Below are 15,989 nucleotides of genomic sequence, written 5' to 3' on the forward strand. Positions count from 1 at the left end.
ACAAGTAAGTGGCGGGCGTTCTCTAGGCCAAATAAGAGTCAGGTTTGTGGGGATGCAAGCCCACTCACAGTAAAGACACATGATTCACTGCCAAGTAGAGTAAAGTTTTCACCAAATAGTTTTTACTTTTACTTTTGTAGACCTAGTTATTCGAGTATGTAGCATAAACTGTATTAGTAATACATATAAGTGGACTAAGGGAGGAAGCGAGCACTTAGCAACGCTGTCAAACAAACCTTTTGCTAACGCTATTGGAGCAACCTAGGGGAAAGAAGGCGCCTGATTTGTCTGTTAATAATGTTCATATCTTGACTTACTAACACAATAGTGAAATAAAAATATCAGGATCATGTAGAGCAGGTTAATATGAACATTTTAAGACCAAAATCACAAAGCTCACCGCAGCAGTTACAGAGTGAGAGGTGACAATTCTTCAATGTAAAATGAATTAGAGCCAGACACAATGGACCCAGAAGCACACCCATGGTCACTTCCTATTTTAAACGTGACAGCTAGCACGTTAGCTATGTCCATTTATATATACAGTCTATGGTCACTACTTGGTATTTCTACTTGAGTATCAGTACTTTATGACAATATTCGGCTACTTCCTATATTCAAAGTGTCCTGGATAACCCCGTGCCTTCTCTTTGGGATTTATGATCTTGTTCCTCACTATTTGCCACTCCAGTATTGAAAGTTCAAAAAGCTATCAATGATTTAAGTGAGACGATGGTTTTGGCCACAGTTTTGACAGATGGAATTTCAATGTTTTCACTACAGAACAATAGCACATTTTTCAAAAACTACAGGGAGTTTTGTTTACTTTACTTCAAAAGAGAAAAAAAGTTGCAGAATTCATTAAGTTTAGGTTTTACTGGAAGTGTAAATGTTTTTGTTTGCAGTTATGATGACATTTTTTTTTAATTAAAAGGCCAAAACTGGCTCTTGTGAGGTTTAAGCCTCATTTAAATATTGTTACCTCATTAAAAACACACCTGGAGTTGTGTTTGTTTCATTCACACATGTTTGAGCTTTATGGTAAGCTAATGGTAATTGTACATAATAATAAGATAATGTTAGCCCATGTTAAGTACTCAATATTCCATGTATTGTTCAAACTACTATTAAAACCTTATATGATGCATTTTATTATGAGAAGTTTGATGTTTATACTATTCAATACTTACAATCAGGGGCGTTGGACTGAGGGGACGGGTAAAGGGTACTGTTTACCCAGGGCCCAGTGCAGGGAGGGGCCCCTCACAAAGTCTGTAAAATGCATTGCTCATCAGACAATATGTACTGCGGGCCCCCAAGATGATTTTTACCTAGGGCCCAGAATTTGTTGCTACACCCCTGCTTACAATACAATTTTGAAAACACAGATATTTTACAATGGTGAAATTTCATTCGGCATCTGTGAGTGTGTTGGTTAACGTAAGGGTGAACTGTGTTACTTTTCCTTGAGGTGGGGTCTACTTTGCCTGGAACCTTCCGCAGTGTTGCTTTAAAAGGATCTTGCACACTTTTATTGTTCAAAAATACCTTGAAAAATATGCGTTTTTAGGGCAAGACAAATTTTGCTCAAAAACATGAGTAAATTCAAAATATCCTTTCTGTCTATTATGGAAAGACAAAAAAAGCATTATAATTTCTCGATACCAATTCCAATACCACGATGATACTGAAACATTTCTTTATTTAGACGATAGAATGTGATTTTCAACATTAAATTGTAGTACTTTTTTATATTATCATGTAGTCTTATATCTCAGTTGTCCAGGTATGTTCTACAGTCGTCCATGGGCATATATTAGTTTATGTGTCTTATACTTGTTCTGATACAGCTCAAGATCATTCATTTCTGTCCTGTGAACGTGACTTTTTTAGTAATGATACTTTAAACCCTACAAAAATAACTTTGTCTACTCTTGTAAGTGACTTCACATAGCCTGTAGCGTTGTTCACACTACATCAACCAAGATAAAATCAGGTATTCATGACTGTTTATACTCCAGAACTGAGCCTAGCAGTAGCTGATCTGTAAACAGCTATAACTCCCACCATGCACATGTGTCTATGCAGTACTTTGGCCCCTGGATATCCGGCCCCGAGCGCTCTCAGGGGCCCGTACATTGTGTCCTGGGCTGGTTTGTATACCTCAGCCCATAGACATAAATAGAGAGAGCACTTGGCTGTATGGTATGGGCAGAATCTCTAGGGAGTGATTCAGGGACTATTAGCTACACAATAGGTGACGCACGCTGTGGTAAACACATGCTAAACATGGCCTACCGGTGATATGTCAAAGTAAGTACTCTGTTTACAAGCCAAACAATAGCTTTATTATTCATATGTAGAGTGACAAAACAGTGAGACGTGCACAAACTCATTCACAGGTTTAAATTACTCGAATGCATGTTGTGATTTGAGCTGTTTGATTTTATTTTCTGGACTTTTACAGCATTTTATCTTTGAAATTAAAAAACAAAAACACACCAAAGTCGGACAATGTAATGAGTCGATACATTTAAACAAATGCTTAAACTTAAAGGCACAGTAACAGTAGCACACCATCTGCGTGATCCCTTGGAAAAAGAAAGTTAAAAACATACTTCGGAACATTCTCCATGGTGATACATAAGTTGTATGCTTTACTGTGGAAGGTTACAGCCAAAAGACCAATCAGCCTGCTTGTTGGTCTGCTTGTTTCCATGCAAAGGTCAGGTTGGGTCAGGTTTGCGGAGATGCAAGCCCGCTCACAGTAAGAAGCTTTTCAGTGCAACACATCAAAAATGAAAAAAAAAAGCTTTTATTTTAGTCAATTTTTGGGCTAAAAAGGTACATATTGTGGCTATTTCAACTACAATATTTTGTTTCTGTGGAGTTTGAAAAGTGACCTTGAGCTAACATGGTGGTCGTGGTCACATTTTTATATAGCGCTTTTCTACTTTCAAGGCACTCAAAGCATTTTACATCAAGGAAACACTGCCCCATTCACACACCAGTGTACGCAGACACCAGGGCCGAGGTGGGTTAAGTGTCTTGCCCAAGGACACAATGACAGCATTCATCTGTAGGAGCTGGAATTGCACCGCCTGTAGGTCAGTGGATCAGACCGCTCTACCAATGATTATGTCGAGAACGGGATTCGAACCACCAACCACCACTACCAGCTGAGCCACTGTCGCCCAACAGTTAAAACAAACACAGCAGTTATCAAATGTTGTATTTAAAAGAAAAACAATATTACAACAAGATTAAACTGTTGCATTGTTAAAAATGTGTCCTTTAAGAGCATATAGATTCAAGCACAATAACCTGTTGCTAACGCTAGCAGGTGTGATAATAAGACGCCTGATTTGTCTGTTATTAATGTTCATATCTTGAGTTACGGACACAATAGCGAAATAAAGACACCAGGATCATGTAGAGCAGGTTAGTACGGACATTTTAAGACCAAAATGACGAGCCTGACAATAGCAGTTACAGAGAGAGGGGCTAGCAGGTTAGCTATGTCCATTTATATATACAGTCTATGCACACAACATTACTGGACACTGGTTTTCATCAGTAACAACTTGGTACAGGTAGTTTGGCTGGGCAGATCCCATCACTTTCAAAGAGGAGAGGGTCTTGAACACTTTGAGGCAATCTCACACCACTATTGTCCGTTGAAACCCCACAGTGGAGTCGGGGTTGCCATATACTCACGTAGATTAAGGTGCTTAGAGGTTTTCTGTTTCAAATGGACTACCCCATCATGTTGGATAACTCCCGTCTCTCTCTATGGAAGACAAAAGAAGACACAACAGTATTTATTTATTAAAAGTTTGCATCAAATTACATTTACAGAAACTTGGTCATACTTTCTTGCAGTCAGAATAAGATGTCGGTTTGGACAAGTTGTTTGGCTATTCAAACTTTACAGCGCAGAGTATAGCGTAAAGAATAAATGAATCAGTTAAAATCACTTCAGTTCCAAGTATTCTTCTTATAAGTAGCTCTGACTACTTAAACTTCATACTTTTTCATTCCAGTACATCAAATAAGTTAGGTGCTCTGCCTTGTCACAAACAGAGGGTAAGTGTGGTAAGTTGGTTTTTATATTTGGTGAGGGCCATCATCACCACTTGCAGATATAATTTGGTTTGTTGCACTGGATAGTTTTAAGGTATTTTTTGACTGCTTTCAATAATTACTTTCTAATTGAAAAAAAAATGTTAAGGCACTCAAAGCACTTTACATCAAGGAACCACTCACACATCCACACACACATTCATACACCAGTGTACACACACACACACACACACACACACACACACACACACACACACACACACACACACACACACAGGATAAAGGATAAAGTCTAAAGTGTACTTGCAATACTTTTTTCAGTGTAAAAAACATTACATTTGACTATATAGTGTAGGAGCAGCTTACTCTCGTCCGGAGGGGTTGATGATTTGTCTCAGATTCCGCATGTGTTCATCAAATGAGATGGCTGAAGACATAACAAAAAGAAAAAGAATATTTAATCAGAACATTTCAGTTACAAGGTAGTAAAGTCCATGCACACATCTTAAGTCATTTATCTTGAGTTTTAAATCTAAATGTCTACAAATGATGTATACTAAAATGCAGTTCAGAAGTTCATATTTCAGTTTTCTCTCACATGTTCATGGATTCTGAACTGAATCCTTATTTTAAAACATAAATGGCAGATCTTTTCACAGTTGCGATAAATTGTGCAGCTGTATAGTTGACCATCCTTAGTTTTTGGTTTGCAATGTTCCTTCAAATTTACTTTTACACCTACAAATACTTACGTTCTGCGAATGCGAACGAGTTGCTCCTTCCAGAACCAAGAGATCCAAAACTGTTCCCGCTGCTTGACGATCCTCTCCCTTGGTTACTTCCTAGTTTGCTTTGGTCCGAGTTACTGCTACTACTGCTACTACTGCTACTACTACTACTACTACTACTACTACCACCTCCTAACCCAAACCATCCTCCGAATCCCTTATTGGTTGTTGCACTTGACCCAGATGAAGGGCTGGAAGAACTTGAGGAACTTTTGCTGGATGAGGAGGACAGTTTGTTTTGGCTTGAACTTCCAGAACCTAGGCTTGAACTTGAAGAACCAAAGAGGGAGCCTGAGCCTCTTGAGTTAGATGTTGTCTTGGATAAACTGGAAGAACCGGAACCGAGATTTGAATTGCTGGAGGAACCGAAGTTAGACCCAAAGTTGGAATTTGAAGAGCCAAGATTGGAATTTGAAGAGCCGAGATTGGAATTTGAAGAGCCGAGATTAGAATTTGAAGAGCCAAAATTAGAGTTTGAAGAGCCAAAATTGGAATTTGAAGACCCGAATTTTGAGTTTGTAGAACCCTGATTGGAATTAGAAGAACCAAAACCGGAACTAGAACTAGACCCAAAATTTGAATTGGAAGAACTTGCACTGCTAGACCCAAACTTATTCTGATTTGAACTAGAAGAACTTGGATTATTATTAGACGACCCAAATCCAAACAGCGAAGTTCCTAACCCTGTGGAAGTCTGTTTATTCAAGCCAGTCCCGGATGAGCTTGGATTTGACCCAAAAGACGAGCCAAACGACGATCCTTGATTACTTGATCCTGGCACATTCAACCCAGAAGATCCAAGACCACCACTACTACCGGATCCGAGACTTGACGATCCCAGTCCGGTTGAGGAAGGTTTGTTAAAGCCTGTGTTGGTTGAGCCCAGGCCTGAATTTGACCCAGTTGACCCATATGGTGACCCGAGTGAGCTAGAAGAGCTGGAGGAGGAGCCAAAGCTGTTGCGGTTGAACTGACTCGAACCTCCAGAATTAGGATAGCCAGAGTTGGAGGAGCCGGTGTTGGAGGAGCCGGTGTTGGAGGAGCCAAAGTTGGAGGAGCCAAAGTTGGAGGAGCCAGTGTTTCCCCAGGTAGAGCCAGGCTGGTTCCCTGAGCGAGGGAAGAAACCAGCTCCACTCTGCAACAAAACAAAGAACTGTTTACTTACAAAAAGACAACAAAATGTATATCTGATTTATTTGAGTTAACTTTGTCTTACTCTAGTACAGATACATAGCAGCTCTCAAGGTTAAAATAAGACTGTTGCGTGCTGTCTGCATCTAATTATAAATCCTTTTATTTTAGTTATTTTTCACATTTTTAAGACAGTAAAAATCAGGTATGATGTAAATTTTAAAAGCATATTATATATTTTAAAGGTGGACTGTGCAATTTTTCTCCACAAAAAAACAAAACAAATTGTAATCTGGCTTGTGTTCATAGAGATGTTATTGATTTGCCTTAACTGTTCCACAAACAGATGATGTCACCAGATCAAATTACAGGTCAGATAGAAGGAGAGGCAAGCACGCTCATGAATTTGACTTTCCACCTCCTAAAGATACACCGATACTTAGGGGAGTAGGCAAGAGGGTTATGTTGTCTCAGAACCCAGGGTTTTAGCGGCCCAGAAATGGACCTTCATCCTATCAATTTATATTAGAGGCTGGCCAATGTGAGACTTATTTCCCCTAGCCCTGAAAGTTCTGTTAGCGAGCCTGTCCAATACCTGTTAAACTCTATATGTGTGTCCTTACCCTCGGAATACACGACATGTTGAGGTGCATGAGCTGTTCCTTCATATGGGCCAGCTCTGTGTTCTTGAACTTCACGCTGCTCTCTAGAACCTCGATCTCTCCTTTCAGCTTCAGCTTCTCTTTCAACAACTTCTCCTTCTCCTCGTCGTTCTTCAGATGGATCCTCTCCACGTTCTGCTTGTGTTCCCTGATCAAACCTGTACGATTTTGACTGCATTGGTTGTAGTCCCTGGTCATACGCATGTTCTCCGCGGTTAAGATGCTAATATTACCCTGCGACATGGACACCTTATCTCCCAGGATGTCCAAATAGTTCTGAAATTTTCTGACGACTTCTTCGGAGAGGTTGGTGCAGTTGGTTCGGATCTGCTCAAGGTATTCTGTCTGCTTCGGGCAGGTGAGCTGGAAGGAGTGGTACGCCGGGAAGACTTTATCGATTTTACTGAGGAACGCTTTGGAAACATTCTTAATCCCACTCAAGGAGTTGATGAATTCATCCTTGCATTTGATTTGGTAGAGCTCTATGGCTTTCTCGTGTAGAAACTTGTCTCGCCTGAGTTGGATTGCTTCCAGGTTGATGTTGTCGCGGTCTTTGGCCATCTGGTCCATCTCCATCTGCATCTTCATGGCTGTCTGAGTGAAGTTGGCCTGGATCATGCTTACTTGGGCTCTGCAGGATTCCATCTGCATTGCACAGTTACAGCCACTGCCACCCATACCACCGCGGAACTGGAAAGGGTTAGGAGGGGTCCGGAGCTCTGAAAGACAAAAGTATAAGGTGATATTTTGTTTTTTGTTTTTTTATCTAATAGGTTGGCTTTGGTTCACATGATTCAGTTTTATGATTCGTTTAGTTAAGTCAAGAGCAATGGAGGTTATAATCCAAGAGAAAATCCAAATTTGGACACACCTACTCATACAATTATAATTTTTTTTCATTTATTTTTACTACTTTCTACATTTTAGATACATATAGAAAAAACATCAAATATATGAAATGGTGGTAAAGAAGGAGCTGAGCCCAAAGGCAAAGCTCTCGATTTACCGGTCAATCTACATTCCTACCCTCACCTATGGTCATGAGCTCTGGGTAATGACCGAATGGACAAGGTCACGGATACAAGCGGCTGAAATGGGCTTCCTCCTCAAGGTGGCTTAGGGACAGGGTGAGGAGCTCGGTCACACAGGGGAGCTTGGAGTAGAGACGCTGCTGCTCCTCCATGTGGAGAGGAGTCAGCTGAGGTGGCTCGGGCATGTGTTCAGGATGCCTTTTGGACGCCTCGCTAGGGAGGTGTTCCGGGCACTTCCCACCGGGGAGAGACCCCGGGGAAGACCCAGGACACACTGGAGGGACTATGTCTCTTGGCTGGCCTGGGAATGCCTTGGGGTTCCACTGGAGGAGCTGGAGGATGTGTCTGGGGTGAGGGAAGTCTGGGAGTCCCTGCTTAGAATACTGCCCCTGCAACCCAGCCCCGGATAAGCGGAAGAAAATGGATGGATGAATGTATAAAGTAAGATATATGGAATTATGTTACAATAAAAAAGGTCAATAATTGTACTAATAAAAAAAAAAAAATCAGATCCTCAAAGTAGTCACCCTTTGCTTTCTCGCAAAATGATTTAACTTTTTTTCTTTACTTCATAATTTCGTATATCTTACTCTCATATGATGATGATATGATATCTTCATATGTATCTAAAATGTTGAAAGTAGTGAAATACAAAAAAAAACAACAACTATGAGTTAGAGGGTGTGCCCAAATGTTTGACTGGTAGAGTATGCTGATGAAGATATAACTTTGCCGGTAATATTTCACAGTATTAAACATATATATTTAGCATATCTTCAAATGCTGGTGTGCTTGTTGCATAGAAATACAATGAAAAACATTACATAAGTGTGTTCCGCTCACCTTTACCTTTACTTTGTAGCGTCACATGTTTGTCTAATTTAATATCACTAACGTTAACAACTAATGTCCGTCTGTAGTCCTCAGGAGGATCAAACTATGTACAGTGCAAATTAAGTGTCCATGGAGATACATAGTTTAACACCTAGCATAGTAATACAATCTCCATGGAGAATGAAAAGTTACATAGTGCACCTTCAGTCAAAGTCCATACACTTTGACCAGATTCGCTGGGGTCATTTTAGCATTCCAACAGACTCATGCTAAAAAGCTAATTTGCTTTTGTTCTTAGCCTCATTTAAACTGTTTCACTGCACCGTTTCTCCTTGTAGGCTTACAACAGTACGACTGAGGTGGGGTGCTCAAAATGTGAACAAAATGAAGAAGGATCAACAAATCCATCTGTAGATATGTAACACAGAGGTTTAAATAAGAACAGATATGATGTGGTGAACAGTGATCCAAGAAAAATGAGTCAAGGAAAAAAATAGTTCCAAAATGTGGGATTACCTGGCTGCGAGTTACGGCCCATCAGGTTCTCAAAGGTGCACTGTTGCTGTTGGACAAAGAGACAAACCACATCTCAAACATTACTCTTATCAAACAAACAAAATAAGGTTTATTTGAGCCAGATTTATGTTTTGTTATTATAATTGTGTAACAGTGCAAATGCATGTACTCCTCTTCCTCATTTTACTGTAGACATCTGCACCATTCACTTCCCTTTATTGCAGAGACATAAGCCCGTTTCTTTTTGTTAAATGGCCAAATGAGGGCATAGTTTTCATTTAGATTCTTGCTGTTTTTTGGCATTAGCTGAAACAGAAACTTAAGTTAAAATTAAGTTAAGTTTGGAAATACGGTAACCATAGTGACCAGTTCCTTTTCCCAGTTTGAGCAAGTGAAGAGATATATAATTGTATTTTCTCTCATTCAGTTGCTTCCATATATGCCTTTATTGTGATATTTTATCTTGTTTGCTATCTGCACCGCTTTTATGGCTATTAAAATACTTTCTCCATTTTGCGCTGTGCGATTTAACCTCCACATTTTTTGTACTATGATTATTAACTGTTTACAATTTCACTCTACTTCAGTCTCCAAGTAATGCCTTTGGAAATGTAAATGTCCTTCAGAAAATATGATCTATCTTTAGTTTAAAATACTGTGAAATAGCTGAACCTGTTGCGTTCTGTTGTGACATGTCTCAATAATTTCATGTAAAAACTGGCAACTTTTTAGATTGGAAATTGTATTGAATTTTAAAAGCCACAGTTTGATTGTGTTATGCTAATCCCACACTTTATTTATTTACATTTTACTTAAAGTGACAGTATGTAACTTTCTGCAGGTGGCAAGTCAACCCCATGAAAGCTAAAACCATACTTTAGAACATTCTCCATGGAGACAGATTAAGTTTTATGCCATGCTGTTGAATATTATAGCTAAACAAATACCATTTCTATGGAAACAAGCAGAGGCCAATTAAAAGTCAGGTTTGTGAGGATGCAAGCCCACTCAAAGTAAGAACATATGGTTTTATATGTGTTTTAGTGCACCATAATAAAAAACAAAAACAAAAAAACAAACAAACATGCGTTATTTTAGTCAATATTTTGGCATAAAACTTGCATAATGTGGCTTTAAAATGATTTCTTATTGTTTACTTACAACATTTTACCCATGATGCCCACGTACCTCACTGACTTTGATTGTTTCATTGTTATTTTCTAGTTATTATTAGCAATTTTTAATTTATTTTTTGGTATAAAAGTATTTTTTGGCGTAAAAGTTACATACTATGGCTTTAAGTTGCTTCTTTGTTTATTTATTTACCAGTCACCAGCTTCTTCTTGATGTGGTACAGGAGGAAGTAGGACACGTACTTCACCGACTTTAATCATTTTACACTATTTTCCATTTATTTCACAGCAAACGTTTATTAATTTGTTTGTCATTCATTGTTTCTAATTATTTATTTATTTATTTATTTATTCACCACTCACCAGCTTCCTCTTGATGTCGGCCAGGAGTATGTAGGACATGTTGGCTGAAGCCCTCAGGACAGTCAGGTCATACTCGTTCCTGGTCATGTCCTGCACTGTGGCGTTGAGCAGAGAGGTCAGGTTCCTCCTCTGCTGCCTCAAGCTCACCGTCTCCAAGGAGAGCTGGCTGAAGCGCATCTCCATGTCTTGGATCCTGGCCACCGACGCAGAATCCTGCTGCTTCCCGTAGACCAGGAAGAGGACCAGGCTGACAATGATGAGCGACTGGATCAGTGAGGAGAAAAAAAACACGATCCGCATGTAGTAACCGCAGCTTTTGCCCTTCCTCGCGCGGTATGTCATCCTTTTGCGCGCCTCGGCACTGTACTTGGACACCGGTGAATACATGGTTGTTGGTCGAGCCCCAAAATTCAAATATACATCAATAAAAACAAAAAGAAAAGTGAGTTTATGCTATGTTCATATCTAGGAGTTTAAGATGTCAGTCCATGGTGCTAGAGCTGAACATGGTAAGAAGAGTGAAGACTGAGGTGGAATTTATAAACTTGGATGCTGGCACGGGTCTACGGATAGGAAGCGCTCCATGCCACTGGTCCCCCTTCTCTCCCTCCCCTCTCCACCTCTCTACTCCTCCCTCCCTCCTCTGCTGCTACTGAACACAACCGCAGTAGACAATAGAATCTGAGGAAGGTATTGTTAGGGCAAAGGGTGGCCAATATGTCTGCATGTAAGAAAGACAACAGTGCAGCATCAAAGTTACGCTTAAGAAAGGGTTGAGGGCGCAAATTAGCAATCTTGCTTCCACCAGGCTACCCCAGGGCAGTAGAGAGAGGGGCTATAGAGCACTTTGGGTGTCTTTAAGGGCAGAAAGTTCCAAAAGATGCACAGTAGCTGAGGGTTTGGGGGGTATTTCCTCTAATAATACAAATCAAACAGGCATCTCACACCAGCAAATGTGCTAATTGCATAACATAATAACTACATGTGGTTTATGGCATTTCTTTCATTTCTCATAATCACATTTTTGACCCCCACGCCCTCCCGTACCCTGCCATTCCCGACTTCCAGCAAAACGTGCTAGCAAACATCTTTACAGTGTGATGACTGGTCCTTCCTCTTTGGACTCTGCAGACAGCACAGTGACGCTTTCGTCCCGCTCGTCTCCCTTTGAAGCTGCCCATCCTGACGTGGATCCTTTAGCCCCCCTTCCCCCGTCTCCCCTCCATTCCGCTCTCCTACCAACCCGTCCCGTACGGCTCTGTGGGACACTCACATTTACATCACAACTTTGCAGAGGTGGGTAGAGTAGACAAAAGTTGTACTGAAGTAAGATCAGTGGTATAGTGTAAGAAAGTAGAAGTAGTAAAGTACTGTACTTAAGTATAAATTTTAGGTATCTGTACTTTACTTGAGTACATTTTACAGTAGATGTTTGTACTTTTACGTTCACTACATTTGAGAGCAGCTATCTGTACTTTCTGCTCCACTACATTTTTGAACTGGACTGAAAAGTAAAAGTATTTTTATTATTGTTTGAGACCTGCTAAAAGGCTGAGGGTTTATTTTTAACATGTTCATAGTTTGAGCAAACAAAAATATACAGATAAAACATCTAGACTGATTCAGGTGTTTCTCTGAACAAAATTCAGCACAAATCTCAACACAATGACAACATTTGAAACTTTATTAAATCCCAAAATACACAAATCTCTGCACAAAATACGTTTACATTTTACTCTTTATGTACATTTTTAAATGGCTACTTTAATATTTTTACTTAAGAAGATTCTTTCCTGTGATACTTTTACTTTTACTTCAGTATTTTTTGGCTCCAGTATCTGTACTTAAGTAACACAATGGAGTATTTCTTCCACCAATGAGTAAGACTAACATTGCTACAAAATAATATTACTCAAGTAGAACTACAAAGTAGAGGTCAAAGAAATTACTCAGTTAAAAGTAAAAAAGTATTTGGGAAAACTACTACTCAAGTAAGAGTAACTTAAAGAGTAACTGCCGGGATGTACACATCTGGTTTATAGTTTGAAGAAGGGCTTAAGTTGAGCCGGAACAGGATCCAGGCAAAAATTAGAATGCGTTCCACCCAGAGTTTTCTTTGATTCAGTAACTACACTGGAGTTAATTTGTTCACCATATTAAACTCTGTGTCCCGTTTACAGTCTGAACCAAAGTGGGAACATACAGGGACCAGGCCTTGGGTACAGCGCATGCGCAGGCAGATTTGTGTCTTACATTTGTGCCTTTAGGCTAATGGTACAACTTTTGTTTGAATGACTCTACATCAGTGTCTGATTGAGCCAATACAAGGAGCACACTAGGACAGGGCTGAACTGTGACCTGGTCAGGGCGCGAGTGCGTGGGATGGCGTCTGTCAGACTGAGCGTTATAAACAGCCTTGTGTAAATGAGCATCTTTTGCACCAATCCAGATCTGTTCCAAACTGTAGCAGAGTCAGACTGAGCCAATACAGGGCACAGGTGAGAGAAGGAGAGGGCTGAGCTCTGATGCAGGGACAGAGCACCTGGGAGGGCATCTGGGCGCTGTGGTTACAGTGGCAGGTGACACTGTGACTTGAGTCAGATTGGATGAACATCCTGGTGCAACATGTGTAAAAAAAACAAAAAAAAACAAGCTCCAACAAATAAAATGACCTTTTATACGGCTTAGATTTGAGTAAGACAGTCGATTGCATTGTATTTTGGCATTTCTGAGCCTTTATACTCACATACTGTGTGTGTTTCGGTAAAGTTTGGACCTTGTTTGGACATCGGTCCCAAAGAGACTTTTTGTTCAGGTACTGTCTGATTTACACATGAAGCACTGGGCGCGCATCGCTTCCTGCCTGGTGCCACTTCAGAGGAAACTGGATTTATTTTTTTATAATGTTGATGCGGTGCAGATGAAAGCGCTAACAAATACAGGAAATCAAGGATAAATAATGTCCTCGGCGTGTGATGGCTTGTTTTTGGGGTTGGCAGCGTAAACAGGAGCAGGCGTGGGTTGAGATTACATTGGGGATGTTGGAAAGTCATTTGAGTTGCGCGAAAATAAAGCCGAGGTTGTGTAATGTTAACAGAGCACTATTGTATCACTGTCAGAGTGGACAGCACATCTAAACACGTGTGAAAAATAGGATCACAGGCCAGAAAGGAACACATCTAAACATCTATATTTGGACTTTGTTGGTCTTTTGTTTTTGTCGTGTGACAGGTTAGACCACTCATTTCTCTAAAACACAGTTAACATCATTTTGACATCACATTTTTGATTTTACAAAAAACTTTGGTGAAGGTTATAATTTTACTTCCTGGTTGAACATGGGCAGCAGATATGACATATGTAGAGGTATGTAACCCAGCAACCATCATGTTAACAAGGGCCAAAACTAAACTCTGAATCACACAATAGTTATGATTTGACAGATAAAAATACATGACAACACCTTTATTGAGCTAAATCAATGTTAAAACTGTCAGAAAAAATATTTTCTTGTGCGTAAATTGTCTCTGTATTCTAAATGGACATAGGTAGAGGTGTTTATTTTACAACTTTTCTTCACAAACAGCCACTTAACTGATGTAAAACTATCATAAATATTTACTACAGCTACTATCCACCAAACCAAGTCATAATTAGAAAAAAAATAGATGAACCTGTCAAATACGCTTTAAATGATTCTAAGAAATTAGTATTGATACTTTGCAGTGACGTCACACTTGGGGTATTCTACATTTATCTCTATGGTGGAATGTTCAGCAGTTTTCATGGTGACACAATACACACATTAGCAAACAAGTAAGTTTAAGATCTTAATTTGGAGTGTCTAGTCCAGTTATCCGGTTTTCCTGACGTGCATGTGCTGTAAATGTAATGAGCAGTAATCTAATGGATACACCACATGCTTTTTATGCTAAGACGTTCTTATAACAATCAGTCAGTGAAAACAAAATCACAAGTTAGATCTGTTTTTCATAGTTTACAGTTTTGGCTGCACTTTGTTGCCGTCCTCAAAAATGTCATGTGATGTTTTAAAGCAAACCTATTCTGCAAAGTCGTCTTTTCAGAGCTTTTAACCATGTTGTAGTAGTTACCTTCTCATTAAACCCTCTTAAAGTTTTATCTGGAGTGATTTGTGCATGTTTGAGCAATCTTTAACCAATCTTTAATCTTTATTTTCCAGACGCCATATTGCCGATCAACCCCCATTTTCACCTCCACTGGTACACGCCCACTGTGACGTACTTACTTCATTCTTCAGTTTTATTTTCTTTTTTTATTCGGGAGCGTTGTGTAGTCACTTTGATACAATTTTTTTTTTTTTATCTGCTACTTAGGTGGGGCTACACGGCTCTTTGTTGTGATGTTCACGGCAACGCCAACGGCCTTGTTCCTTTTATGAAGTTGTTTCAGATTAATTTTGCGATTTAAAATGTGCAAATTATAACATAAAGATCCACAGGGGTCATAGATTATAACTATAACTAGAGCAAACACAAACACAATATGTCTGCTTTAACAGTTTACACTAAGCTTCAAACTTTCGCAGTCCCTGACCTCCTTTCAGCCTCCTTTAGGGCGTTTAACCTCCTGAACACGGGTCAGTAGAACACATGGTACTGTGTGTAGTGTCTATTGTATTTGTGTACATAAATCTGAAGTGGTTGGGGTTTCACAAAGGACAGTGTGAAGAGCCGGTTTCCTCACACAGAAATGAAGGACACACACGTAGAGTTCTGTGAAATGTCAGGGAGGTATTGTATTATTAAAGATAAGAACAACAGAGGAGTACTGTTTCTCTAAGTGTGCAGGCCAAAGTGGAAATGCCATATCCGGGTGTGCTGTCTACTGTCGGGAATTAGGAGACCAGTTTGACCCATAAAAGCCCATTGAGATAAGAAGCACAGCACACATTATACTGGCTTTAAAAAAAAACTCACTTTATTTTGATTTATGGAAATGTCTATATTGTTATGTAATACAGAAGAAATATTACGTGTAAATGCTGAACTTTTTGTGATCTCTATGTACATTTTGTAGTGCAAAAGAACAGTAGGCCTTCATGGTTACTGCTTTACCTAAAATATACCCAAATATGGCATTAAACGTATCTATTTTGCATTTACCAGGGCCGGCCCTAGCTTTCAGGGGGCCCTAAGCTGAATTTGTCTCTGGGGCCCCCGACAGTGGATGTACTCTGGCTCAGCTGTTGGTGATTCACATTTGACAACATTATGACTCTGACCAGCTGTTTTTGTGTTTATATGACCAGCATCGTTAGACTGAAAACATCCAGAATGTCACAACTACCACAGTCACAAGAACAGTGCACAAACATGTAAGGGGGAGTCTGAGGACCTCATCCAAAAGATTTGTGAAATTCTAGACATTTTTTCCTGGTTTCTGGTGTTTTTTAGTGTGTTGCAGTTG

At 39.7% G+C, this 15,989-nt stretch overlaps 1 protein-coding gene across 1 annotated transcript; it reads right to left on the reverse strand.

The window, feature by feature from the left end:
* Positions 1-2,430: 2,430 nt before the first annotated feature.
* plvapa (plasmalemma vesicle associated protein a) lies at positions 2,431-11,081 on the reverse strand. The gene is made up of 6 exons (XM_033983100.2): positions 10,542-11,081; positions 9,046-9,091; positions 6,626-7,383; positions 4,836-6,006; positions 4,450-4,510; positions 2,431-3,790 (listed from the first exon to the last, which is right to left on the reverse strand). Exons 1-6 carry the CDS (start codon positions 10,926-10,928, stop codon positions 3,757-3,759), a joined length of 2,457 nt encoding a protein of 818 aa, XP_033838991.1. The 5' UTR covers positions 10,929-11,081; the 3' UTR covers positions 2,431-3,756.
* Positions 11,082-15,989: the final 4,908 nt, after the last annotated feature.

Source organism: Periophthalmus magnuspinnatus, chromosome 17 (assembly GCF_009829125.3).
Source record: "Periophthalmus magnuspinnatus isolate fPerMag1 chromosome 17, fPerMag1.2.pri, whole genome shotgun sequence".
In the NCBI taxonomy this organism is placed as follows: Eukaryota; Metazoa; Chordata; class Actinopteri; order Gobiiformes; family Gobiidae; genus Periophthalmus; species Periophthalmus magnuspinnatus.

What these genes read in the sequence shown, in the direction of transcription:
- plvapa (XM_033983100.2), bottom strand. Translation starts at nt 10,928, where the DNA reads ATGTATTCACCGGTGTCCAAGTACAGTGCCGAGGCGCGCAAAAGGATG. An exon ending in CTCGTTCGCATTCGCAGAAC is followed by an intron (nt 4,511 to 4,835) that starts GTAAGTATTTGT and finishes TTATGTCTTCAG; the next exon opens with CCATCTCATTTGATGAACAC. An exon ending in ATCAACCCCTCCGGACGAGA is followed by an intron (nt 3,791 to 4,449) that starts GTAAGCTGCTCC and finishes TGTCTTCCATAG; the next exon opens with AGAGAGACGGGAGTTATCCA.